Source organism: Ischnura elegans, chromosome 3 (assembly GCF_921293095.1).
Source record: "Ischnura elegans chromosome 3, ioIscEleg1.1, whole genome shotgun sequence".
NCBI lineage: Eukaryota > Metazoa > Arthropoda > Insecta > Odonata > Coenagrionidae > Ischnura > Ischnura elegans.
Genome location: NC_060248.1, coordinates 37,716,233 through 37,742,694, shown reverse-complemented (window position 1 = coordinate 37,742,694; position 26,462 = coordinate 37,716,233). Strand labels below are relative to the sequence as shown.

At 37.0% G+C, this 26,462-nt stretch overlaps 1 protein-coding gene across 2 annotated transcripts; it reads right to left on the bottom strand.

The window, feature by feature from the left end:
- Positions 1-1,582: 1,582 nt before the first annotated feature.
- LOC124155670 (protein CREBRF homolog) lies at positions 1,583-25,815 on the bottom strand. Of its 2 annotated transcripts, XM_046529686.1 has the most exons (9): positions 25,469-25,814; positions 24,520-25,027; positions 23,797-24,384; positions 23,173-23,271; positions 22,707-22,935; positions 15,519-15,695; positions 13,065-13,138; positions 12,547-12,669; positions 1,583-5,446 (listed from the first exon to the last, which is right to left on the bottom strand). In XM_046529686.1, the coding sequence occupies exons 2-9, from the start codon at positions 24,977-24,979 to the stop codon at positions 5,352-5,354; spliced, it is 1,845 nt and encodes a 614-aa protein (XP_046385642.1). In that variant the 5' UTR covers positions 24,980-25,027; positions 25,469-25,814; the 3' UTR covers positions 1,583-5,351. The 2 variants fall into 2 exon arrangements, with proteins under 2 accessions (XP_046385642.1, XP_046385641.1); XM_046529685.1 differs by having other exon boundaries at positions 23,797-25,027; positions 25,469-25,815.
- Between the last annotated feature and the right edge of the window lie 647 nt (positions 25,816-26,462).

The window sequence follows — 26,462 nt, the reverse complement described above, 5'->3', positions numbered from 1 at the left end:
GTGGGTGGCCCCTGAGCTCAGGGCCCTCCGCGATTGCTGACCAGCCGGACCACACATGGTTGGAGCCATCAACAAAGGCAAGGAGATTGGGGAAGTCAAGAAAAGAATTGTTTTCCCATGGCCATCAATTGCCACCATGACCTTAAGTGTTAGGATTTTACATATAGGTGATAAAGAGAAAATAGTTGATTTCTAGTGTGATTCGGATAGCTCCAGCCTTAGGTGCCAGTGAAAATGTAATACATAATGACTAACTAGAGTGCTATTCAAACTGCAATGAACTGCCATATAGTTGAAGAGAAAATTTTTTTAAGAAGATGACATGTCAGTTAAAGTATGCATATAAAAAAATATTAAGTCAGATATAGCAGCATTATGAATAATTAAAATTTAAGTAATTTTTTAAACAGAAGAGAGCTCAAAAACCTTTCTATGATAATTTGAAGTGAAATGCATGATGTACATAAGGGAGCAAATATTTAAAAAATGTCAGGCATTACTTTATGAAAATTCTAAATATCGATACTGAAATTAGAGATTGTGGAAGCTGGTAAAATCCCTTCCTCAAATGTGTAATTCTACCATATATCTCATTTCAACATACAGGAGCAAATCATTTTCTATTAGCAGTTCATCATATCATTCAATTCCAACTCATCTCAAAACATGTGATGAGCTCAGAACTGATCACAGGAAGTGTTGATATAATGTAGGAAAAGAAGAAATAGTGTATTTGTTTTTGTATCCTCATAGAAGATGGCCATTAGTAAGTTTTGTCCTTTACAAGAAAAGTTTATGTTGGGAGAATGGGATAGCAGAGAAGACCCTAAGGCCTGATGATGTAATTTTTGGATCAGAGTGGAGGTATCTTTTTTAATTGTTCTACCATTAAGTTTTAAGTCTGTTTAATTTGCCAACCACTGGATTAGATGAATATTTTCTGTAAGTGGAACAGCATTAATAAATAGGTCAACTACTTGTCCAAACAATGATGAAGAGATATTGAAAGACATAGAATAAGAAGCAAAATTTAAGTAAAATACAAGTCTTATAATTATAGGAAAGGGCAAATTAAAACCACCTCCAACACCATATTTAAGTTAATTAAAAATCCAGGTGCAATGCCAACTCTTCTTTGGACTCTCAAGGAAAGATAACCATCTAGAACAGAAACTCCCTCTTGACCGGAATTGATCCTTTTTTTTGCAAACAGATGTCAGGCTTGGTGTAATTTCTTGCATTACCAATATTCCTAGATCCCCACAGTACCCATCAAAGGCATACGTTTGCCTTCCCATATGAAATGTCCCCTTAGGATAACTTCTCCTCCACTCACTAATGTTCCAAGGATTGAGGAACTATTAAGTCTTTAAGACTAACTCCATTCAGTTATTGACTTCCTACGAATAATCTTTCAAATTACACAAGGATTCTTTTCAACCAAATCATCAGATATACATACGCTTTCTCAGATTTTCCTTTTTGTTGCAGTGATTACAACAAGGGTATGGTTTTCCTGACACAACTTTTGAATGCTAAAAACTTCTCAAGCAAGAGTCAAAAAAATGAAACAACTGCATATGTGAATGGTTATGATATATTGAAATATGTACAAATGATTTGATGCAAAATTTTGAATTACATAAATAGTCATTACATATAGAAATTATGGAACTATAAAATTGTACAGCGTATTTACTGTTAATAATAATTATGGCATAACCAGCATATCTTGTAATGAAGGTCATTCATTTATCTGTAAATAAAAACTTGGCATTTTACATCGGTGAGCAAACAAGAATATTCATTAACTTCTTGTCATTTCTTGGTACAGAAAAGAGAGAAGAATACACAATTGCCTTATCTAATTAAATTATACCTTGGAATTTAACTGATAAGAAGGTTGAAATCCTAACTAACAACTTTTGTAAGGTCTTAGCAGTCTTTGCATGTGTTCATGACAATAAAATACCATTTGTTAATTACTAACAAATGAAAAATAATTTCTACTTGCATTAAAGATTGAATCTTAACTCCATATGAAAATAATGGAAAAAATATATATGAGCTATGCATTCACCACATTCATACAGAATCTCAAATATAAAACATTTCTTCATGACCAAAATAGAGCATCTGTTATAATATCATTTTCATTTCTGCCTTCCTTATCAAACTATTTCCAAAATCATGCAAATATTACAAACGAGAAATTTCTCGTATAAGGTACGTTATACTACATATATGTAATTAAATTTAATATTTTTCACTACACCGACTTCACATCATTTAGAAAGGTGAAATAGAGCTAATAGATTACAATGTATATGCTAAATGAATTATGGTAAGAAAGCTTAGAATGTGAAACTGTAAAGCTGACTGAGCATATTCCAGTGAATTGTTTTTAAAAAGAACTTAAATTCACATGCTGGTAAAAATGCAAGATTTCAAAAAGACGTCTTTGATTAATTTAAATCCATGGACCAAAACAGAGCTGCAAGTAATCTGACTTTACTCTGATTATCTCTAGAATATTATTTAGAAAAATCTGAAGAAAGTAGGGAAATTAAGTCGTTCAATCCCATGCTATAATGATTGATCATTTATGCCCAAAAATTAGCATCTGCTTCTAAAAAAACATTTAATTGTTGCCACTCGTTAACTAAATGGTATTTCGGCTAGACTGAAGCAAAAACGCAGGTCACAGATTAAAACTGCATTTAAAAGAACAATATTTTGGATAAAACGTTGAATCATTGGCCATACTTAAAACCAAAGTACTACTATCATAGCTTAAAATTGAGACAAGAACATTTGTACTACCATCTATAAGACCAACAGCAAATTTAATACCAAAAGACATCAAAGACTAGCCACAACTCATCAACCAATGCCACAACAGGAAAACCAAATTCTTTTAAGAGTACAAAAACTTCCACTTTCAATTGGCTCCACAAGCCTATCAATTCAACATTTGGGCATAGAACAGGGTTCATAACTAACCATAGTCATGACACACAACCTCAACCTCAGATGCAGTCATCACTATTCCTCATGTTTGGAATGCAATCCATTAAATGGACTCCAGTGCCTGCCAGGATTAGCTAAGTTTATTAACAAACCAAACTAATTGGACATAACCTAAATATGCATCTGAATAATGTTCCTCTGAATAAAACAACTATAAAAAATCATTAATCTTTAAAAGTGGCTCAATAGGGGAAAAATACTGCTAACATTAAAGTATCAGATGACTATCCAGATCATGTTACAAATACTTCTGATATTTTATCCTTCACCAAAAGAAAAAGGAGTCAACTCATAAAAACTCCATCCTTATGGCATAGCTTAGTTGAATCTAAAAGCCATTGTTACATACATATCTTTTAATTATAAATTATTCTACCTCTGAAAAGAATATGATCTCATAATAGTCAAAACCCTAAACTACAATAATTTGAAGAAAACTGATATGGTGTACACTAACTTCATTCTTCAGGAAAATTAAATTTTTTATACTACTATCTGAAGAATTCAAGAATCATGCCCTAAACATATACCTACATATATGTACACATTCCTCCTAAACATGTAATAAAAATATATGTGTTCTTAAAGCTACATATCACAAACATATTTAATAATTCCATACAGGACAATTATATATATTATGGGGATAAATGATCTTTGAATGAAACATTATCACAAAAGGCCCTTTGTGTCTGACAAAGGAATTGTTCACGGTCATCATACTTTAAACAGCTTCAGCTTTACACCACTCATTTGTCTTTAGTAAGAATTAATATTGATACTTAGACTCAAACAAATAAAAATAATATGACAGCATGCAGCATACAATATTAATAAAATCTTTTTAACAATGCACAGCCATATCATTCTGATTGAATATAACTCTCCAAGAATCAACTCATTCTCCCTGACAGAACATCAGCTGAGAGAAAATAGGGTAAAACACATTTGAAGGCAAGTACCTAAAGCAGATAGGACATGTGGATTATGAGATTTCTGGAGATAGCTCATGAGCATGATTATATGTAAGGGCCTTTGAAATTACAGATAAATATATGTATTCTATAACCTTATGGTAACTTTCATCATAAATATCTGTTTTCTCATCACAAATTATGGATATAATTCTTGAACAGTGGTGATTCATACCTTTATACATACATAAAGTGCATTGGTGTTGACATTATGCCCTGAAATATACACATGGCAAGGCTTCTTATATCGGTACTCATAATTTTAAAATTCAGTGGCTATACGTTATCTCTGGGTTAATGAAAGCATTACAATAAAACCATAATTTTAGCATGTGCCAACTTCTTAGTACAAATACTGAAAAACAACATGCAGCTTAATTCTTATTCAACAAATAGCTCACAAACATATATCTTGCGTATCAAATACCTATTCATCAAGTAACAAAATACAGCTCTGAGAACTTCTCTAAGTACAATAAATTCATGGAAATGATTAACAAAGTAATATAAACATATACATAATTTACAAATATTTAGGAACTATATATCAGTAACTGATTCAGATAAATAGAAATAGAGAAGTATCATGTAAAATGAAACACTAAACTCTCTAGAACAACAGATCATTATGAGGGTCTTGTTTCAGCTCTACTACAAAGAGGGAAACCAGCACAGTATCAAGGACCCACTGTGTAAAAAAATTAAATGCCACTTAATTAATAACGATTCTAAAAGAATTATAATTCCATCCAAACACATTAATTTTGTATTTTGATACTGGCTGATACTTTTATCAAGTCATGCAACCTTAAAGTTGATTGAGTGCTTTTAAAGTTGGGGGCTCTCTACATATCCCCAACTACATTTTTCAAGACTAACATTAATACTCTGAAAAGATAGTTGAGATGCATTATTGCAAATTAGTCATTGAAATAAACTCCTTAAATTAGGCAGGCAGAAAAACTAAAACACCAAGAGAGTAGGTACATCGAATCAAACTTAGGAGTTAACAAAGAGACTCTGAAAATAACGCATAACAAACTGTTCATCAACCATTGATTTCACTTGGCAGTGCCAGCACTGACTATGGATTTGATATCCAAACAACTACAAAAAGAACCAGCTTTCAGACAATGGTAAACTTTGCATATCACCAAATCAATAATGCTTGATTTCTGACATACCTGACAGTCACACAATAGCATACATAACAACATAAATGATTTCTTCTTTCACAAGCATTACATAAAAGAATAATTGTACACAGTTGCCCTGAAGTTTTGAATAAAACCCTTAAGACATCTTATCCACGGTACGCTAATGGCTTCAAGAATGAATTCCATTCTCTCACATCTCACCTATTCCACCACTTGGACTGCCACTCTTCACTTTCTCCAGGACTTTATTGACAAATTCTGTGGTGTGGCCAGCTATTTTGATTTCTGAAAAATGAGGAAGGCAGAAATATAACTTTTTCTTCCATAATTATTCATTGCAACAATTTTTAAATTGACACTAAACTGAATAATTTACATCCAAGAAAAAGAATTCAATGGAATATTTGGCTGATGATCTTTTGCACAACCATTGTGCATGATAGAAATGGGTATTAAGGGAAAAATTCACAAGGTGAGAAATTTGTCCTGAGTACCGTATATCTCCGAATATAGTCCCCCCTTTTTTTCCAAAAATGGCCGCGGAAAAGTAAGGGGGGGGGACTATAATCGAGTGTAATCCAGTTTGGCATACTAAAGGTGACCATAAAGTTATAAATAACGGCATAATGGCTAATGTTCTCGTAGTCTTTCTATTTGAGTATATTTATGAGGATTATAATCGGAGATATTAGTAAATACTGCCACGTTTTACCGGAAATTAAGACAATTTTTACCACAACTGTTGTACAGATACGATTCTTCCGATTCAAATAGCATATCGAATATGCGTTTTCACGGAATCCATCGGGTAGCGGCTAATTTTTCTTGGAAAAGTATTGTTAGAATAATTCAATCGACACTGATCACTTAATGAAAAACAGTAAATAATTAAAATGAAAACTAAACACACACTATCATTACATTAATCGAACACTAGAATTGAATCAATAGTATATGTACCCGTCGCTCATTTATTAATTACATGATTTAAATAATTGCGAAAAATAAACAGATAAAGTGAACCTTTCGTGATGATTTAGCATTTCATTGCGTCCGTAGCTACTATACGTCCATGTGCCCGTGCGGTTCGTGTTTACAACCACTGCCTTTACCGCCTTCGCAGGACAAGAATGCGCAATAGGTGATGCATTTGTTTCTGAAAAGGCGCAATAATCGACGACTTTAAACCAGAAGCGCCGGCATTACTGCATTTGATCGAAATACAGCGACTCAGCATCGAAAGTGTGATCAATTTATTGAGGATTATCTTCAATTCGCCAGGGTAAGTAGGATCGATAAATTACGTCGCATAACGTTTCGCAATTATTTCCGCGATATTTTCTTTATTAAAAATAATTTTACGTTCAACAGTGAGGTGATGGATCAAGTAGAAAGATGAGGATCAATCCTGCGGCAGATTAGAGGCCATCAAAGACGGAGTTTCGATGCCAATTTAAAAATAGCCGTTGCAGAATACGCCGTAAATCATAGTATTTACAGCGCTTGCAAAGCGCTAATACATCACGGAAGCAGAAGCTCTTTGTGTAACTTATGCAATGATTCGCGACGAGGCATTGAAAATTGATATAATTTTTTTTCAGTTTTAATGTTTGTTGGAAAAAGTTTATTTCTTAATTTTATTACTTTGATATTTGTAAGTCCTGTAGTTTAATTATTTTGCTTAGCAGGCATTTGATGGCAATATTTTTATAATATTTATAATTTATTTAACACAATTTTATTTAGATTTCCTAAATTCTTCAGGTCACTTGGATTTGTGATGACTTGATGGGTGTGTTACACTGGATCTAAGGAAGTTTCAGGGCCAAATGCAATACTGTTTATGGGTTAAAGCTTATATATTGACATTGTCTGTAGTCATTTGGAAATCAAAAATATTAATAATTTGTGAAGGTTTAAAAAATACAATAGCCTTGGATACTTAAAAAATTTTCTCATTTCTTCATTACATCTGGTTAAGGAACTATAAATTACTGATACATGCAATGGATCACAACATGTTTTAGGTATAGTTATTTTGTTGTGATGGAAAATATGTGAACAGATTTGTTCTTAATCTTCACAGAAAATAATAGTTTTTATCGAATCTAGAATCTTAACTTGCTAACCACAGAAAAATTGCCTTCCTTTACATTTAAAAATTTTTCCCAAAACTGAGGTCTCAAAATTGGGGGGGGGGGACTATATTCAGAGGGGGACTATATTCGGAGATATACGGTAATTACTGTTCATGAAATAAATCTTTCATTGGATCCTATTATTACAATTTATGGTACATAATACAGAAAACCTCTTGATTGTCAAAGAAGAGGACGGTCAACATTAATGCAATGCTAAAAGAATTGAGGAGAATAGTTTCCACAGGGAGGTTTTTGAGAAATCAGCTAGCATGAGAATCACAAACTCTAAATAAAAATAAAATACTTTACCGTTTTTATTTACCATTTTGTATACTGAAACATTCATAATAATATGTTGTGAGGGCTGGCCAGCATAGTAATTTTAGCATAGCATGGTAATTTTTCCCTTAGAAATTATTTCAATGTGTACATGTAACATCTCCTTACCAAATACCACGTTGTCCTACTCTTATTCATTGTGAACTATAGCTTTGCTTTCACACAACTGACTCCACATTGCCATATGTTGTGCTGCATATAAGAAGCAGGAGTGCCAGTATCTGTGATTAATTTTTTCTTTACACAACATTTTAATTCCCACAATTCATAATTTAGGGACTGAAGGCACATAACTCAATAATGCCATCATGGTCAACTAAAAAATTTTTTGCCTAAAGACACCCCAACTAATAGCAATGCCAAATGCCCATTGACATGCATCCTCCCTGTATTAAAGGCTATGAACCGGAGAAACGTGGAAAAACACGAATGAACGAATCTTGAATATTTTGAAGGGTGAGGAAGGGTATTTGGAGGTACAGTACACTCCCGATTATGCAGGCTAATGATGGGGAGAGATGGCACGAATAATTGCAAAACTTGTGCAATGTTCTTAATTTACCTATAACAAACATGTTTTCACCAAATGATGGATGCGGGAAAATATTACGTCGGGACTGTGATCTTCTAACAATGAATGCGGGAAAACGAAACTTGGGGGAACGATAGATGTGGGAAAAAATTACATTATCTGTATGGGACTTTATTTGGGACCAGGAAAGGCGAATGATGAATGCAGGAAAACGATCAATGTGGGGACGATAGATCGAGGTTCCACTGTGCATATTCATCAGTGAGTAAGTCATTCATACAAGGGAATTCATGTGGCAGTCCTTTGGCTGAGGCGAGATTTTCTTGATCCTACAAAAAAACATTCTCATTTGAGTCCTCTACAGGGGCAATATTTGTGACTCGCCTGTGCAGCATATCTGAACTTTGATCATCCTGTGATGATGCAACCAGCCTACCTACACAGGACCACCTTTTAACGTATTTATCATTTCCCCAGTCCCTTTGCATTAGTTTAATGAAGGTTTGATACTAGATTCCACCATTGAGAAAAGACATGTACCATCTTCAAGTGAGAATATTCTGATATGCCAGTCAATCATAAAAATAAACTTGTTTTGAGGTGTTTTCCACATATTTTTTTCACAACTTTCACGTACCATCATGCTGGAGGCTTCTTCAGAGTTATGCTACGGAAAACATCCAAAAGAAGAAGTTTATTCATAATCAATGGTCTACAAAAGCTTCAACCATTTAGTAAAACAAATGTTTCCCTTCAGGATTCCCATCTCTTCTCTGAGATGACCACAAAATACTCTAGAAGAATTCACAACCTAAATAGGGAAATCTACCTGAGAGGGTATGCAAACGGAACTGGAATTCAGTCATCCAATTAAGAGTGCTAATTAGTCATTATGTCTATGTAAATTAAGTAAATTAATCAGTTAATCCTATCCTATTATGTGATTAACCAAATTAAAGTTAGTAAAACTAAGTTATATCAGTATGCTATTACATACATACGAGGGATTAGAAAATCAATTTTCTCACTCCAATTTTGAATTTTGTTGAAGTCAACTTTCTCTTTGGAAAAATTGGTCAAAATCGATCTATCCGATTCATTTTCAATTTTAAGCTCCATACAGCATTTGAATTTTGCTGCCTTGGACAAAAGAAATGCTTCAGACACTGGCAGATTACCTACTGTAGGGCTGTGAATATTTATTTTCCAAAAGTATCAAGCACATTCTTTTTCTTACCTCGCATACTATGGTGTGACATGAAAAGGTGGGGCTACTGCGGGTTAACGTCTTTTAAAAAATATACTGTATTCTGTATTAAGAAATTTAACTATATCCAGAAGTTATCCCTCATGCTTCATAACACCCATATTTTGTGTATTATAACTACAGTATACCTGTAAAAATTAATACTTATCATCCACCAGAACATTATCCCTGGCATAAATCTGGGTTTACTTGTCGTGATATACTTATACACCCATGTCTCGTATAGCGCAAGGGATGCGTTCCTAGGGGTCTTTGCGCTATACGAATTTGCGTTATACGAGAGCGTTTTAACATTGGGAAGATAGGGATGCGTTCCTGGTAGCATGGGTCTTGGGTATTGAATTTCCTCTAAAACATATATATTCCAATAAATAGCCTTAGAAAACATTATTTATATAAATGTTTATAGTTTAAAACATCTTTAAAGATAGTATGCACGCATTTGAAGACTTTTATTCACGTTAAAAAAAATTCTTACGTGCTTTTGAAATTCCGTCCTGTCGTGCGGGTGGGCTAACATCTGCTATCTCAGGGGTTCGTAATGCATTGCCGGCAGTTGACGATTTTTCAAACCAGTCGAAAAACAACTATTGTGTCACCCAGGACCTTTTGTCGCTCATTGAAATGACCGGCAAATGCTACTTTGAATGCCACTTCATAGCTAGCGGAGTTTATGAATGATAAATCATTTTAATGTGAAGTCCTCCGAGTCTTTAGCAGCTACGTGAAACAGTCTTTAAATGCCTTGAAACCTGGTCCAAGTTTTCCTTCCCTGAAAATGAGTGAACGAGAATGCATTCTTTTCCAAAAGAATATCGTCTCGTCAACACTAAAAACTAGTTGAGGGGGAAAGGAGCCACTTTCAATCACAGCTTGGAGTTCATCAGAAAATGTTGTGGTGACTGTGCTATCAACATTTGCAGATTCACCTGATATCGCCGCATTGAAAATACCAGCATGCCGTTTAAATTCTGGAACCAACCGGAGCTTTCACTAAATGTCTCGGAGCGATTACCACTCTCGTCTTTTTGTACTGATTCACTATGAACTTTCCGTATGTGTAGACCGCTTGGTTGAAGTTGGTGCGGCTGAGGTCACTGATGTTTTAACTTCGTCTTTATCCAGAATAAGGCATCGTACGTTTAAACTTCCACGCAATATCGCTTTGACGTTCTCCATTTTCAAAGCAATTGACCCATATCAATTTCCCTTCTAGGTTTATGGTTTTTCTTGATAAATTCTTGATTTTTCTACCCACATTCCTATTTTTTGCCATTTTCTCTTGGTTTTTACTCTGCATGGCTCTATCGAAATCACCTTCTACTGCTGAACTGTATTCTTGAGACGCAGAGGGCCTACGACTGCGGGGAGGGAACGAAGCTATTGTGTTTGAGACTCTATAGCAGACCCTCTTATATGTTGATGCTATTCATGCGCAACTCGGCCACCGTTCCATTTCTCCCCCGTGAATACCGATGACCTTGAAGGCTTAGCGTAGACCCTCTACCTGGAAGTCAACCGTCCAATAACCTACGACGGCAAAAATTACGTCTCAACCAGTATTGCTTAAAAAAAACTCATTTCCACAAGCCCCACGCTTAATTAATGATCTAAATTAACTCATTCTGTTAAGGAGACTAGATAAATTACTTCGGTAGGCCGGCTATTTGGACCCAATGACGAGTAATACTTTTGGTCATTGCACAGCAATGGATTTCGATTAATATATAAACAAAAAAGAAAATTTGAGGCAAGCAATAATATTAATATGCGAAAAATGATAGAAATTTCGTGTGTACTTAGCGCAAGTTCACGTTTTATCACGAGAGCGTTTAAGATTTTTGATTAGGCTACACTGCGTTGCAATGTTTCCCCGAGGAACGAATTTGCGCTATATCGAAATTGCGCTAATCGAAATTGCGCTATACGAGACATGGGTGTATACAATAACTATATAATATAATGTAGGGAAAATTTTACGCCAGAATAGATTGCAATGGAGAGCTTCAGATTTAATATTCCTCTAATCTTGCAACCATGAACAGTGCCCTTAAGGATCATTGGTATTTTGTGCATCCGTACTTTGTTCATTAGGGAAAACTTTGAAGCAGCATCGAGTCCTACAAACATGAAACAGCTAAAAGTAATAATAAATAGTTGTGGCAGAAATAAAGATTCACTGATAGCAAGCTAGCCACCTGGCGTTGCTCGGGAAGGATAAGTGCCCAGAGGAGGGGAAACTTAGAACTTGGAATTAATGGAGACGTTGGCCTCACAATGGGAAAATAAGAAAGAACATATGAAGAAACAAGACTTGTCAGAATGCACGGTTAAACAGAGAGCAAACTTATTTGTGGGCCATTTATCTGTGAACAGTGAAGCTGCAAGATGTATTAGAATTAGAAGTCCCCTAATGAGCCTTCATCTGGCACAAAGATGTACTAACATGGCAGGGTGAATGGGGATGTTATCGGAAGGTGGGAGAGTAAGCAGAGGTTGGCTTTGAGCACACTTGCAGGATTTGGTAATGAGAATATGATGCAAAGGATGGGTCGGATGCAACCCAGAGTAGCACTACGGGGTTTGGGAACATGACATGCACCATTGCACTAACTTGGGTCACAATCCATGCAGCCGTATGGAAATGCATTGCCTACAGAAAAACAGACATCCTCTTTTATATGTATGGATATACTTTTCATCTCATCAGTTATCAAGAGTGGATTCAGCATCAAATTTGGGAGGGAGTCATGACCTGGGTCTGGAATACCCCCCCAGAAAGAGGGGTGTTCTCCCACGTAAAATGTTTTGCTGGCAAAGCTACACTCTACAATAAATAGTACTCAAACTTCTCTCACGTTTGGGACATGTATCCATGCATTTGCATATACACTCACTTTACTTGACTAAGAAGGATACAAAAACTATTTCACTATTAAAAATTAAATTTTTAAAAATAAAGTCTGGGGTGGGGTAATGATCCCGGTGACCCCACATAAAAATTCACTGTGAGTAATATCCTCATAACCGATTCATCAGTAATAGATAAAAATCGAGCAACATGCTACTCAGCAACAAATGAAAGAGTAATGAAACATGAACTCACTCATTGCTCCTTTGGAAACCTTATCAATGTGCTTTTGCAACTCTTCTGGATTAGGTGGTGTGCCTGTGGTATACGTCGAGGCAATAATATGCTTCATTTGGGCTATGCCTTGGATTAGTCGCCCTAATAAATAAATTTTGAAAAAAAAAGTAGCATTAAAAACATACCTAAAACCAGCAGTAATCAATTAAAAAAGAAGGTAATTCTCAAACAAGAAAGATCCTCTCTACATCTAAAAATCAACAAATTTTCTCCTTTTCCACAACATTCAACACTAAACCAAACAATACCATAATTTTGAGTACTCTTCAGTGAAAATTTCTTCTGGGGGTATAAGAATAAAAATTGAGAATAGGAATCATAAAATTCAAATACCCTTGTATATTGAACATCAAAAGAGGCCTAAGATAAAACAACATACAAATAGGATCACAGGCACTGATTAAATCATTTATCTTCTCATCATTCTTAATCAGTGACATACTCCAGCATATTAAAAATTCGAAATTAGAACTTACTGTGTTCTTGCTCCAATCCATACAGCTTCAACTTGTTTGCCTCATGCTGCGCTTTTTTCTTTAACCTGCATGCTCTGTTAAAATGAAAAATTAGACAAGAATCAACATCAACTAGCAAAACCCTCAGAACTGAGACTGGATATGTAACCAGAAGAAACACCTCCAATATTGACTTAAATTCTTTCAGATTCAACAAGTCTTGAGTATCCATTATATTGTTCAACTATGTGACATTCATGACCACTAAATTCCACGAATAAATGGGAACTCAGTAACATAGAAAGATACTGACCACACCTATTACTCTGGCCATGCACATCTGTGAATGAATGTACTGTTAACATTATATGTGCAGCGACAACATCACATACATGAACAAATGTCAAGTTATCTGACTACATTGACTTAAATGCATTTCACCTATATTAAATAACCCCACAGAAGTCTGATAAATCCTCAAGAGAAATAAATACCAAATAAAATTCTGGAAGTGTTGAAAATTTTCAGAAATATAATAATTACAAGCAACTTTTTGAAGTTTCCCTCAGAAATATTGTATTTGAGACCCAAATTACACTACAGAAATATTACTTTTATTAAAGATAGTAGGGAATTTATTTAATTTACAGCATCTTTCTGGGTCAAAGATACTTTTTCTAAGAGATCACAGTGGTTCTTTTGGTTTTCACAGGATGACAATTTTCCCAGAATACATGGATGAGATTCCCGACTTTTCACAGACCTATTTCAAATCCCAAGGATTCCCTCACCTGTAAAGATCATGAAAATATGATAATGTGCTTCATTTTGAGAATGGGGGCCAGATAAAGACAGGGCAATCATGGATTGAGAAGAGGGAGTCAATGGGCTATTCTTAAATTCATCCCTAGTCTTAGAGAGCTTGGAATACTTTCCCTCAGAAGTTGAAATGGGCTGATTAAACAGTATGACAGTTAATAATATAATTAAACAGCAATACATCTAAATGTTTGCCCAGTGGAATTGTAGAAACAAGAGGCCAAAACTAGGGAGCCAAGATTTTGAGCTTCAATGAGATATGAACTTCCCAGCCACCAGAAAATTTACAATGATGAGCCACCTAATTACTCTCTAAGTAATGGAATAAAACCTTCTGATTAATACCTAATTAATCAATACCTAAACTAGGAATGTTATAGCAGATGATATTCCCATAGCATATTGGAATGAGTAGTATATGCTGATATTTGAGTTTTATTTGATAGTCAATCCTCTATATGAAAACATTTTAGCAATTGAAAGTTTAAAAACTGTTAAGCATTTGAGGAGCAATTAGAAAATTAAGGGAATGTTTTTAAAATGCTTTTGATAAGATGCATACACTCTGAAGTTCATCAATATGGACCATTTACTTCGCCTTAAGGAGAGTAATATCATAGCACTACACCCTAAAAAAATTCAATCTCAATGACAAAATTATCAATCTTTGTAGATTGACTTTGCTCTGCCATGATCAATATAGCCACAACAAGAGAAATACAGGCTTCCCACTCTAACTAAATTATAAAATTCACGGGTTTTCCAGGTTTTCACTGTCTAAATGTCGTCAATTTCACGGTCAGTGGATAAGCCATTGTAGGCAAAAATATTGATGACATTACAATCACCGGCTGCACGTTAACTAAAAATATATCAAACACAACAGATGCCGTGAATGCAAATACAGCAATGAAAGTGATATCTCAGAGATAAGATTATGACATTACCTATGGATATCAAAATTCAGGTCCGGCTAAAGGTAGAGTGGGATAATGGAGGGAGCAGGGTGGCAGGGAAGTGAAGAAGTGTCTGATTTTTTGCAGGGCTAATGAACACTTTGTCTACTGGTCTTCCAATCACAGGCTCTAGATCAATGTGCCGTCACGGCACACGGACCAATAATAGGGTAGTTTCCTTCATCAAAGAAAACGAAAGGCATAAGTGTATTCATAATATACAAATTATTTCGTTTTAGAAATACGGGTTTAGACGAATGGCAATGGTCCATTTTTATACTCATTTGAAAAGGGCCAGATTGGCGCCCATGCGATGCCACTCCACGTGACGTCACAGGGACCTAGTTTCTATAGGAGAAGATGGGAGTTACACATCATCTGAAGTTACCAATGCATGCATGAGGTGCAGAGCTCAGGGAAACATGTCTCAATAATCACTTATTAAAACTGGCTAAGGTCGGAAAGTTTTCTTCGTTTGATAAGGTATTAATAATCCTTATTTAAGCCAAGCGCTACCAGCCAGCAGGGTACTCAGCTACCCGCTAGCAGCCTGCGTAGTATCAGCGCTAAGCCTCGCCTCAAGGTCACCTCACAGGGCGGTAGCGGGAACCAGAAATTTTCCAGCATTTATTGGGAAACGTGATTTTAAGGAAGTCTTGTCAAATGAAAACATTGTATGTAAACAAACTGGTTACCATACCTTGAAGCAAGTTTGTTTTTCTCCTTCCTTGACTTTGGCCTCACATTCACTGGAAGCTCACTGACAGGAGCCATATCATTAATTATCCTGCCAAGTTTGTCCAGCTCTTTGCCGATACTGTAAAGTTTTCGTGGATTTGGCGTGAGGTCATTGCCATCACCCTTCCTTGCCTTTCCACTAGTTCACATAAAGAGAGCAAAAAATTAAAAACACTTTAAACAAAATTACTCTCTTACAGGTTATAAGACACAATTTAATCAACTATTTTTACAATAACTTAACAAGACCACTTGTTTTAAACACAATGTATTACCTTCTTGTTTTGTAAGCTGAGGTAGAATGAGACTAAAGCAATATAAAGCGGGGAGGAGAATGGTCAAATGAAAAAAAATTGTCCATCAAAGTTGAAACATGCAACATACAAACTTTTTTGAATTTGGGAATCTCAAACTCTGTCCCCAGAAGAAGTAATATTTGATTCTAAGAGCAAGGACATCAAATTTGATAGCAAAACTATTAATAAAAACTTAATATAATAGCAGTTTGCTTTTTTTACGCATTTCATTTATCAGGACCAAGGACAAATGAAGCGGATTGTGCTCATCAAATTCTAAAATCTTTAGCAACACCTTGACAGAATTAAGGTCGTTTTTTACGTGGTCACATGGGGTGCAAGTGTTGTGCGTTCCAGAATGAGACACTATGAAGCACAGGTAGTTGACTGCCCTACTGGGTAAAGGGACATCCTATTATCTACAGTGGTCAACAATGGGTATAAGAAACACAAAATGAAGAATAGAAAAAAAAACACAATAGGTTTTCCTGATATATAAAGAGAGAATATACAGTAAAACCTCTACGAACTGAACATCTTTACATCAAAAACCTCCATACTTCATACCACCCCTATAGTCCCGTAGATTTACATGTAAATTTATAGGCAAACCTCTACGTAGTGAACCTCTTATCTCGTAAAACTTCCACTTATCATACCAAGGAGACACCCCCGAGATGGCCAAATTACCTCCGCAAATTGTACCGAGACAACTAGGATCCTGCAAAAACAAATATCCATGGGGAAACCAAAGATAATGTACTGAAATGTTCATTTAAATTCCTTGAAATTACGTAGTTCAATATTACAAAGTGCCATATCTTTAGTTCCAATATTCTCATGAGTTCACTGTAGTTCAGCAGTAGTATTATAGTACTTGGACATGGTACTATCCTTATGTATTCCACTGGGCCAAATTATTAGCCAGGGAGTGAAGGACGAGCATGGTATTTTGTGAAGTTACTGCCTTCAAAGAGAAGCTGGATGACCTATGTGATATACACAGCTGGCGTTTCCAAGCCGTAACTTCTTGCTTGACGGTACTGATGCCACGCCTTTTTCTTTGAAAATTGTGCTACATGGACATTGTTGAATATTGGTGTAGTCTTGTTGTATCTAAAAACAACTTCATTTCAATCAATTTGAGCTTAAAAAAACCTAAATATGTTAGAAATGCGATGCATTTGGTCTCATTCTTTTTCGAATCTCGTGCACATCATCCTACTGCCGAAAACTATTGATACATCTTCTGTCGGTCACTCACCCAGCATTTGTTCTCCGTTTGAGACAGAGAATTGAAGCAGGTAAGATGAAAAAGGTCAGTGGGTGAGATAGGATAGGGATGAAACACGCTTCTATTGTTCTCGTGTAACTTGAAAATTTCCTTCGAAGATAATGATTCATGGACTGGGTGGACTCGGAAAGGAAAAATAAACATCAGAGGGATCAGGTGATGGAGGGCCTGAGGTGTTTTTTTTATTCGCGGTGTAGTAACCTTTGACAAGATTGTTATCCTATAACATTGAGATTCTCCTGATGGAAGTTTTCTAAGAGTCTATGTGCCTGTCGTAATTTTAAATAAAACTTTCTACGGCTGATATTCTGTTGCATAACCCCTATGAGAGCTTTTAAACAAAATGGTTCATGAGTAGGGCAAGCATTGCAGTGGAACAGTGCATGCGAAGGTAGGATCGGAACTCTTTCCACTCCCTCGTATGGGATGCTGCATTCACTGAAGCATAAATTTAAAATTTTGGATACAGATGGCATTATGCCTTCAGCGACTTTAGATTTGAAGTATCCAATGAAGTGCAATATCTGTGGATATTTGGATCCGCAGTATCCAATCTGACCATCCCTAAATGAAACCACAATTTCTACTCAAAAAATAATGAAGTTGCTTCACCATAACTCTTTATCTTCCAGCCCACTGCCACACATAAAAAAACATGTTATTTCTTTCCATTATATTCAACCAAGAACATTGATGAGCACAGTGAATGGACAACTTCATATCAAACTGTCAGTCTCCCAGAATGAGAAATGTAAATTGTGTGCCATAGACACACTTCTGAATCGCCAAGCAACCCACATTTGGAAACCTAGCATGGCTATCTCAACTCCTGTCAACCAGCGAGTACTCAGGCATGTTGCAGTCAAAATGACTTCTGTCATAGCAATATATTACACAGCAATTGATTGAACATTTTCAGAACGATCCCAGTAATGGGGAGATTTCACGGCTAGTGCTCCCACTCCCATTGAATTCATTATTTAGGATAACATAAAATCCTTTTTACCCAAGAACTCCGGCTGAGCATGGGAGGAGGCAACTACAAAGCATATTCTCAGCCTACCTTAATGGAGGAGTCAACTGAGCGCACCATGAAGTGGATTTTGGATCACCTAGCATCACACAACTCAAAATCACCAAATGCTCAAACTGCGATCAGTGGAACTGTTGCATTCATGGAGAATTTCCATAGCTACACCCATCACTACTCAATTGTAAACCATTTTGTGCAAGAGGGCATCCACGCTCCCATCAGCCCTGGTGAATCATTGTTCCTCACTACTCCTGTTTGGCATCATTCTCTTTAAAATCTATTCCATTAATTATTAATTCTGTAATCCCATAGATATAAGATGCAAAGAAGGGAAAGCTGATATGCTACACTGCTCACTTTTCTGAAGGAATGCACTCTTTTAGAGCACGTCTAGCAAAAACACTAAAAATTGTAGACCATTATTTCTGCCCAAGCTCCAGTGAAAAGACTGACAGTGAATAACTTACCTCACTAAACCGTATCTCTGAGACCTGGGATGCAAAAGATGGATTGCCTATCGTGTACGGCATAACATAGCACCTACTTTTGGGAGTCTCCTTGAGACTTCAAGTTAAGAATCTATGCAAAATTAAATAAGAATGAGTCCTATCAAAAAAACATATAATATAAGCCTATAAGTATATTCTGCATTGGTGGTAAGGGCAGAAATAAAATACGGACATGTGGTGAGCATATTTTATTGCACACGTCACTGCTCATCAAAGAATCCCTTCAAATACTATCACACTTGCTAAGTAACAAGGCTTTGCTGAATGACATCCCCTTCAGAGTATTTTGAGCAATCCATTATATGTGCAAACAAATCCTGCATAGGAAGAAAGCAAAGCCCCATGCCAAACTGGGTTCGCCTCACTATTCTTAAGGAGAGTTAAACTGCTCCATTTGCTCAGGTTTGCACCAATATACTTTAAAAGTATAAATAAACCCAATATCAAAGTAAGATCATTCACCAACCTCACTAACTCAAACATAATTCTCACTACTTATGTAACTACATCTAACTCTTCCCACACCTCCCTGACCATCTTCTCCACACATACTTTTTAAATAAACTGCCCTTTGGGACAGCATCATCTCACAACCTGCCCTAAGCTTGCCCAACCTGATTCTTCTCTACTTAACTACAGTGAAACCTCGATATAACGACACCCCACGGTGCACTAATAAACATTCGCTATAGCGAATTGTCGCTTTACCGGAAGTGGTGGCAAATATAATAGCCAATATACCTGTTGCAAACACATAAACAGGAACAGGAGTGGTGCGGCGACAGATAAACATCTATCCGATAAACGTAAGCATAAATCCAGACGAAAGGCGATGTTTTTTTGCATCACTAAATTTCCTTACTCAAATAACGACTAACTATTCAAACAATTTATAAGCGCCGCACTGAATAAAAATCATGCAAAGCATTGTTTCGTCAATCATTATTATTATCGAACGACAGTTTACCACATAAATTTGAGACTGAGCACTCCACTAACTTCATTTCTAACAGATCGCTAGCAATAACAGAGGTTAAGGAGTCTTGATGAAAGTCTTCCGGCGGTGAAACCCTCGCTATGGCGAGAGCCAACACCGAAAGGGTCTCGTAAAAACGAATTTTTGAACACGCTTATTATAGGGTCAATTGATGGTGCATCGGCTATCTCTCATAATAGCGGGGGTGTCGCTATAGCCCGTACTCGCTTTAACGAGGTTCCACTGTACTCTCCCTTCGGCAGTCTAAGCCACATACAGACTACAACAAAGCATCCGTCCTCTCTCTGCCACTCTGGCTTTGATTAGAATGCTCCTCACATGCTGTGAGATCCTCAACCCTTACCCCACTCCCTACGTAAAATCCGACCAAATCAAAGCACAAACATAATCTGTCATGCACATCTGATGGAACCATGAAATATAAAACAGCTGTAGGAGTAACATAACCATGCTTACCCAGGGTTCACAAATATTCATTCATTCACCAGTGGAGTTATAGGAGATAGTAAAACTAGAAAAACTATAGAGTAAGGATTACATAATAAGTAACCCTTTAAGTCCCAATTTAACACTAGGAGGACGGGAGTTTCGTGCTACCTAGAAGGACGGCTAGGGGTCATTTGACTTCTAAAATGTATTTAGGAATAAAACGCCTAATTTTCATCCAATATTCAGTTAAATTGTATTAATTGTTGAATCAGTTCATTAAAAACACTATTTAACATTATTAAATAGTATTTCCATCGTCAAAAGTAAATAACAATTATTTAAAAGAATCATGAATTAAACTGTACGCAGTAGTCCATTGCAAATCTAATAATGAAAATACATACACTCAATACAAAAGTTGTGTTACATGTTTAAACAATAGGCGTACTGGGTTTACAAAATTTGCATTAAAACTTTTTAAACTTATCACTTGGTTGTAAATCTCAGACAGGCAGTATTTTTTCAGCGCTGTTTCCACAAAATATTTTTTGCGCCGAATGTGTTTATTGGACGATTTATTCATCTACATCTAAATCTACACACTAACACGCAAGCCGCTTAAAAGCATGTGGCAGGAGGTGTTAGGACACCAGCCATTTGCACATGAAAAGGAATTTGGAAAATGCAAAGGAAATTGGGGCAATGATTCAATTTGATGGTATTTGGGACCTTTTCCTTTTTTGTGCCCGTAGAGGTATAGGCTGTTGGATTTGGAGACGTGTAAATAAATTGGTACATGCTATCCATCATATCTACTCCTGCTTTGCTTTTATTATGAAATCGGATGGTCTCTGGTATTCTTTTATTCGTTTCGGAAATAGTGTCGTCTGAGATCATGCTGCTGAGTAAAAGTACATTCTTGTTCTAGTTAGCCTGATTCTAGGTAAGAGTATGGCCTAAGGTATTTTCGAACACTCGCGTTGAATGGATTACATGGCTATTTTAGGGGTCATGGATATTGGTGCGTCACACCTTTTTTTTTTCAGATCGTCCACGCAAGAGAAGTTTTCCATTTTTTTTTTTCTTGCCAGCTGGATGGATGGAAAATAATTGATACAAGTTACATTTATTCCTGAATTCTTGTATGTTACGGTCACTTAAGTAACTATTTATTTCCCCAACGCTTGATTTGATGGCCAATCATCATCTTTGCCACAATATGGAAATTCATTTAGGCTGTAATTTCATTTCACATCTGTCAAAACCCAGAACTCGATTCCAAATTTGTCTGGTTTATTTGGAATGTACCTCATAAAAGGACAGCTGCATTTTGTTGGATAGAGCTGTGTATTCGCTATCACGCCAAAGTCGCCATCGGATTCACTATCTTGGACTTCGTCGCTTCCATCACACGCAAATGTTGATGGATTGGTCAGAATGTCCTTGAACTGATGTTTCTGATTCACTTCCACACTGATCTTCAATATTCCCTACAGCTATTTGAATCGTAACTATTCTCCTCTTAGAATCTTCTCCAGTTGCATTGGAGGTATAGAGAGCTGGAGAGCATTAGAAATTCACACAAAAGGACAAAAATTTCAGAAGTAATGCTAAATACCGTTCGAAAGGCAGGGACTCAACCGCCAACCGTATCCTGATTCGTATCTTTCAAGAACTTGCAGTAATGCTTCTTCTCCGACCTACATGCGAATTCCAAGGGTAGGATTTACAGTAGAATTTTATAGTCCACCCAATTCCTCCGCTCTCTCAAAGAGAGACAGGATTTTTCCCCAGGACGCAGCGTGCAGTCAACTCGCCCCAAACCCCGACGTGGTCAGGTGGCACTAATGCTGGACACATGGCAAAGGGGCTAGGTCAAGTGGCAGTGCCGTCAGGCCAGAAAAATGAAAGTTATTCGTAAACCTGATGAGTCGATATTGAAAATAATGCCTCTAAGAGCTCTGAATCTTGGACTACGGAAAACAAATCTTGGGATACGTGACGATTTTTCGGTGTGGGTAATACAATAATCATTGAACAATAAATAAAACACAATTAAAATATCATAATTACATGAATTTATGCAAATCAAGGATTGAAAACGTTTTATTTCCCTTTGCTGCCCGAAATATATCGAAAGATGAAGCACAACAAGTCGCTAAGCCTAGGTTTTCGAACACAGATAGGAGCCCTTGGGACGAAACTGGCATTGAACCGGGTACTTCCAGGTTCAAAATGAAGCAAATCATCTACCACACTTGCCTCTTGCTGATGATATGATATACATGGCACAAAAGTGCCCACGGGCAAGAAAATAGCGCGAAAACAAGTTGTGGGTCAGATGACCCCTAGCCGTCCTTCTAGGTATAACACGTCATAAAAATTTAAAACAAAACATTATTGTTGCATTTTCACTAATTTATCAAAATATAGACCAAAATGAACAAAGTGAAAAAGTTTCAAAATTAAAAAAATAGATAATAAGAGAAAAATAAATTTGAATTCTGAAAATGGGTCAAATGACCCCTGCCGTCCTTCTAGTGTTAAGTCAAACTGTGGCAAAATTTACAAGGATTTTCATCGGATGCTCACCTGTGCTTGATTCCACGGACAGAGCAGTGAGGACTAAAGACAGGATCAGTAACTTCATTGAGGACATGTGGGTCTTCAAGTTTGGTCTTTAGCACAAGCCTCTGTCCCTTAGGGCCCTTAGCCTGAACATTGTATTGCCAGAAAAACCTTTCCTTTTTGGACCCACCATTGATTTTATTTGGGTCCCTTGTTCCAGACCCCCCTCCATCATCACCGTCATCATCAGAATCTATCAGAAAATTTAAAACATGTGTCAAGCAAGCCTCAAAATGATATAAATACAAAAATTCTATCAAATTTCCAAAAGTACTAAAAGAAATATAGGCACAATCAATTTAAATTCTAATGCTTTGTCCCTGGTTCAAGTTTAACCTCAACACATAAGCATTTAGCAATTCATGAGATCAAACGCACATGATGTACAAACGCCAAGGAAGTTACTAAAGAGTTATAAAATGTCAATTACCAGCATCAGACGAGAAGTCTTCATAGTGGTCGCTGTCATCTTCAGAGTCAAAGCCTTCGTCATGTGAAAATTCATGAGACTCGGGACTGAGAATTCCACCTACGAAAAACATTATAATAATAATTACAGACATCGTCCCAATTCACAAAATTTCCGGAAAACCATTCTGAACTAAACCCACACACGAAAACTGTAAAATTGACAGTAGAAATAAAATGGAACAATGAGTAAAATAACGTTGAAAATAATAAAAGCTTCCTCCTTAGAAGAGTTATCAACTTTTTTCAATTAAACCAAACATTACAATGCAGGATTAGGATGTGAAGGAAAATATTAAAATTAAAATCGGTCCAAACACAGGCGCTGATAATAAATCAAAGAAAACATAATTTATAAACAATATGAACATGGCAAGTCAGCACCGCATTTTAAAGAGGGCGCCCTGAAGAGCGAGGTTCTCCCTGAAATTACAATACAAAATATGCAACACGACATAGGATAAAGACCAATGCAGCATCAAAAGCGATGCATTATTTAGCCAATCCAGAAGAAGCGAATAAAAATCTAAAAATTAGCAAAAGCGGGAAGCCTTAGCTTCCAAATTCAAATAAAAACAAAACACACCCGTGGAGAGGGATGAGGTAGATCCTGCTTCCGCCAGGGAGCCAGTAGAAAGGAGATGCTGCCTCGGCTCCCTGCGCTGCCAAATCTGCTCCAGCCCAAGGTGCGTTGGCGCTGACGAGGAAAGGCGAGATACAGGTCCCAAAGGCGTCGGAGAGGTTTCATTCGCGGTACCAGGAATCTGCCCGCCCTTCCCCGGACCGACAACTTCCTTGCCGACGAGATGACACTCCGATGACGATGATGCAAATGCGCCTGTCTCCTTTTTAAGAAGCAAATCATGAAGCGTGCTATGCCTGTGGTGAACAGGGTTTGAAATCGCGCCCATAGAGGGTGCGGGGGAGGGGGTCTGAGGGGTAGGGGGCGGTGTCGATGGCCCCAGAGAGCCCGACGACCCATGGGCTGCTAGAGGTGAGGCCGCCATAAGGAAATTTCCCGATGAGGTAGACGGAGTAACGATACTCAGGGGTGAGGAGACCGGGATGGACGAGGAGAGGCTGTTGTTCCTCAAGGGATGGTCCGTTGTCAACAGGGAACCGGATGGTACACTAGAGGACACGGCGAAGGTGTCCCTGTAGAACCCAGGTCCTCCTGGCAAGAAGGAAGATTGGGTAAACAGGGGTCCTGGTGCTGATGTGGATATTGAAGAAGTTCCAGACAGGTATTCTCTAGAGGAGGATACCCCAATATGAACACTGGGATTGTGGTTTGGTTTTTCTGGGATACCTCCAAAAATTCCACTTTCGTCAGGAAGGAGAAGGTCGTCAAAGCTGAGATCCTCCAGCAGTGTCTCTGCGTTGGCATTCAACTCTGCTAGGGTTGGGCCTTGGAAGAGATCTGCTTTGTCCACCTGGAAAATGTCTTCCTCATCCATTTTGAACGTTTCTTCTCCGATTCGATTAAATGTGTCCATTTCTGTATCCATACGGGAGCCCCAACCGGACTGACCCACCACTTGATATAGCCCATCCATATTTAAAGGCAAGTTTCCTGGCACACTACCACTCGTACACGTGTCTTCTATTTCAAAGCCGTATTCACGAAGTTCAGACATATCCATTGACCTTTGTCCACTTGTACGCTTCGGAATCGGCATTCCCGTAACACTAATATCCATGCCTTGAGGTTCTTGCTTAATTGTTTGTGTATCTAGGAAAAAGTCTCCGGAATACGCTGGATCGGCCATCGCTGACGGGCAATTTCACCCGCTGCCGAAACTTTAACACACCACCACCTGGAATACATACATCACATTAATGTTTAATAACCACAATTTCAATGTCCTTAGTGGAAAAATTTTAAAATTTTCATTAGTTGACGCAATAATTTCAAGTTTGAAGTCAGCATGGTAATATACGCTTGAGATATTTATCAAATTATTGTCACTCATTAAAAGATATTTAAATGCATTTACTAGAGGCAGACAAATAATTTCAAAGGCATTTTTCAGGAATCAACTACAAATACATATCATCACATAAAAACATATGGTCATGTCCCGACCTTCATCTTTGTTTTGATTGCACAACACTCATGCGGAAGAAAACAGCCAATGAAGTCTAGCCATAGCTTTAAATCTCAATTATCTTACATGACATTAGTTGTCAACGATACGAATTAATTAACTAGGCAGATTGGACTAACTGTCAAAAGATATAAATGCAACAATGATTACCTCAAAATATTAGATTAACGCTGGAAGGATCTAGTCGTTTCCCGCGCATGCCACACTTCCGCGATGAAACAACAACACGACCATGAATCCAAATAAATGGTCCTTCGGCAAAAATACAAGCGATGTCACCAACTCCTACACTCTAAACTGGTGCACAAAATGTTTATCTTCACTAATAACAGTAAATTGTGCAAAATCAAATCACTTGACTTGCCTTTTCCACAAAATGTTCAACCGTACGCCTTATCTGAAACTCGCAAGAAATTACACAAAGGTCACATGAGCACGATCAATCGCTTCCTCATTCAGCCAATCACGATCATCCTTCTAGAGTGTTCGTCCAATGGGAAGGTTTGTTTTGCTCTGTCATCCCATGACTGCAGAAATTTATAAGAGAAATTGGAACTGATCTTTTGTTGTTTATTATTATTGATAGACTTTTCGTTATGCAAAAGTGATAATTGTCCTCACTTTCAATATTTTTTCAAATATATATAATTTATATAACTTATTATCGATTTGGTATTACGTAACGTCGATAATAGTGGGAGTCAGATCAAAAACAAGTGACGAGGAAGCCTGTGTGGCGTGTTCGTTGAAGTCTATTTTGTAAACTTCGGTTGACGTCAGCGCTACGTCATTTTGTTTTGGACTGAGGCACGTGAATAGTAAGGTATAGAAATAAAATCAATAAGTCCTGCACTTTGGTAAATCGTCGTAGGTGCAAGTTATAGCTTCAGTTTTTTTCTCTTATATATAATTCTCTTCATCTTCGGTCCCGAGTTTGTTTTCTGCGAATGGAAATTCTAAGAAAAAGGAAAGAGGATATGGTGAATTCCAAGAAATAATTCAGTGCATTGGTCGTTTTTCCTCCTTGGACAACCAGCGAGTTGTGGTCAGCCACAAGACCGTAGTGGTTCAGTTTCTGTATAGATACATAATACTTGGCAGATTCGTGTAATGTCTACCCATAATAAATGCTTCAAGGTTATTA

What these genes read in the sequence shown, in the direction of transcription:
- LOC124155670 (XM_046529685.1), bottom strand. Translation starts at nt 24,979, where the DNA reads ATGGCCGATCCAGCGTATTCCGGAGACTTTTTCCTAGATACACAAACA. An exon ending in AGACTTCTCGTCTGATGCTG is followed by an intron (nt 22,936 to 23,172) that starts GTAATTGACATT and finishes ATTTTCTGATAG; the next exon opens with ATTCTGATGATGACGGTGAT. An exon ending in GTCCGTGGAATCAAGCACAG is followed by an intron (nt 15,696 to 22,706) that starts GTGAGCATCCGA and finishes TATGTGAACTAG; the next exon opens with TGGAAAGGCAAGGAAGGGTG.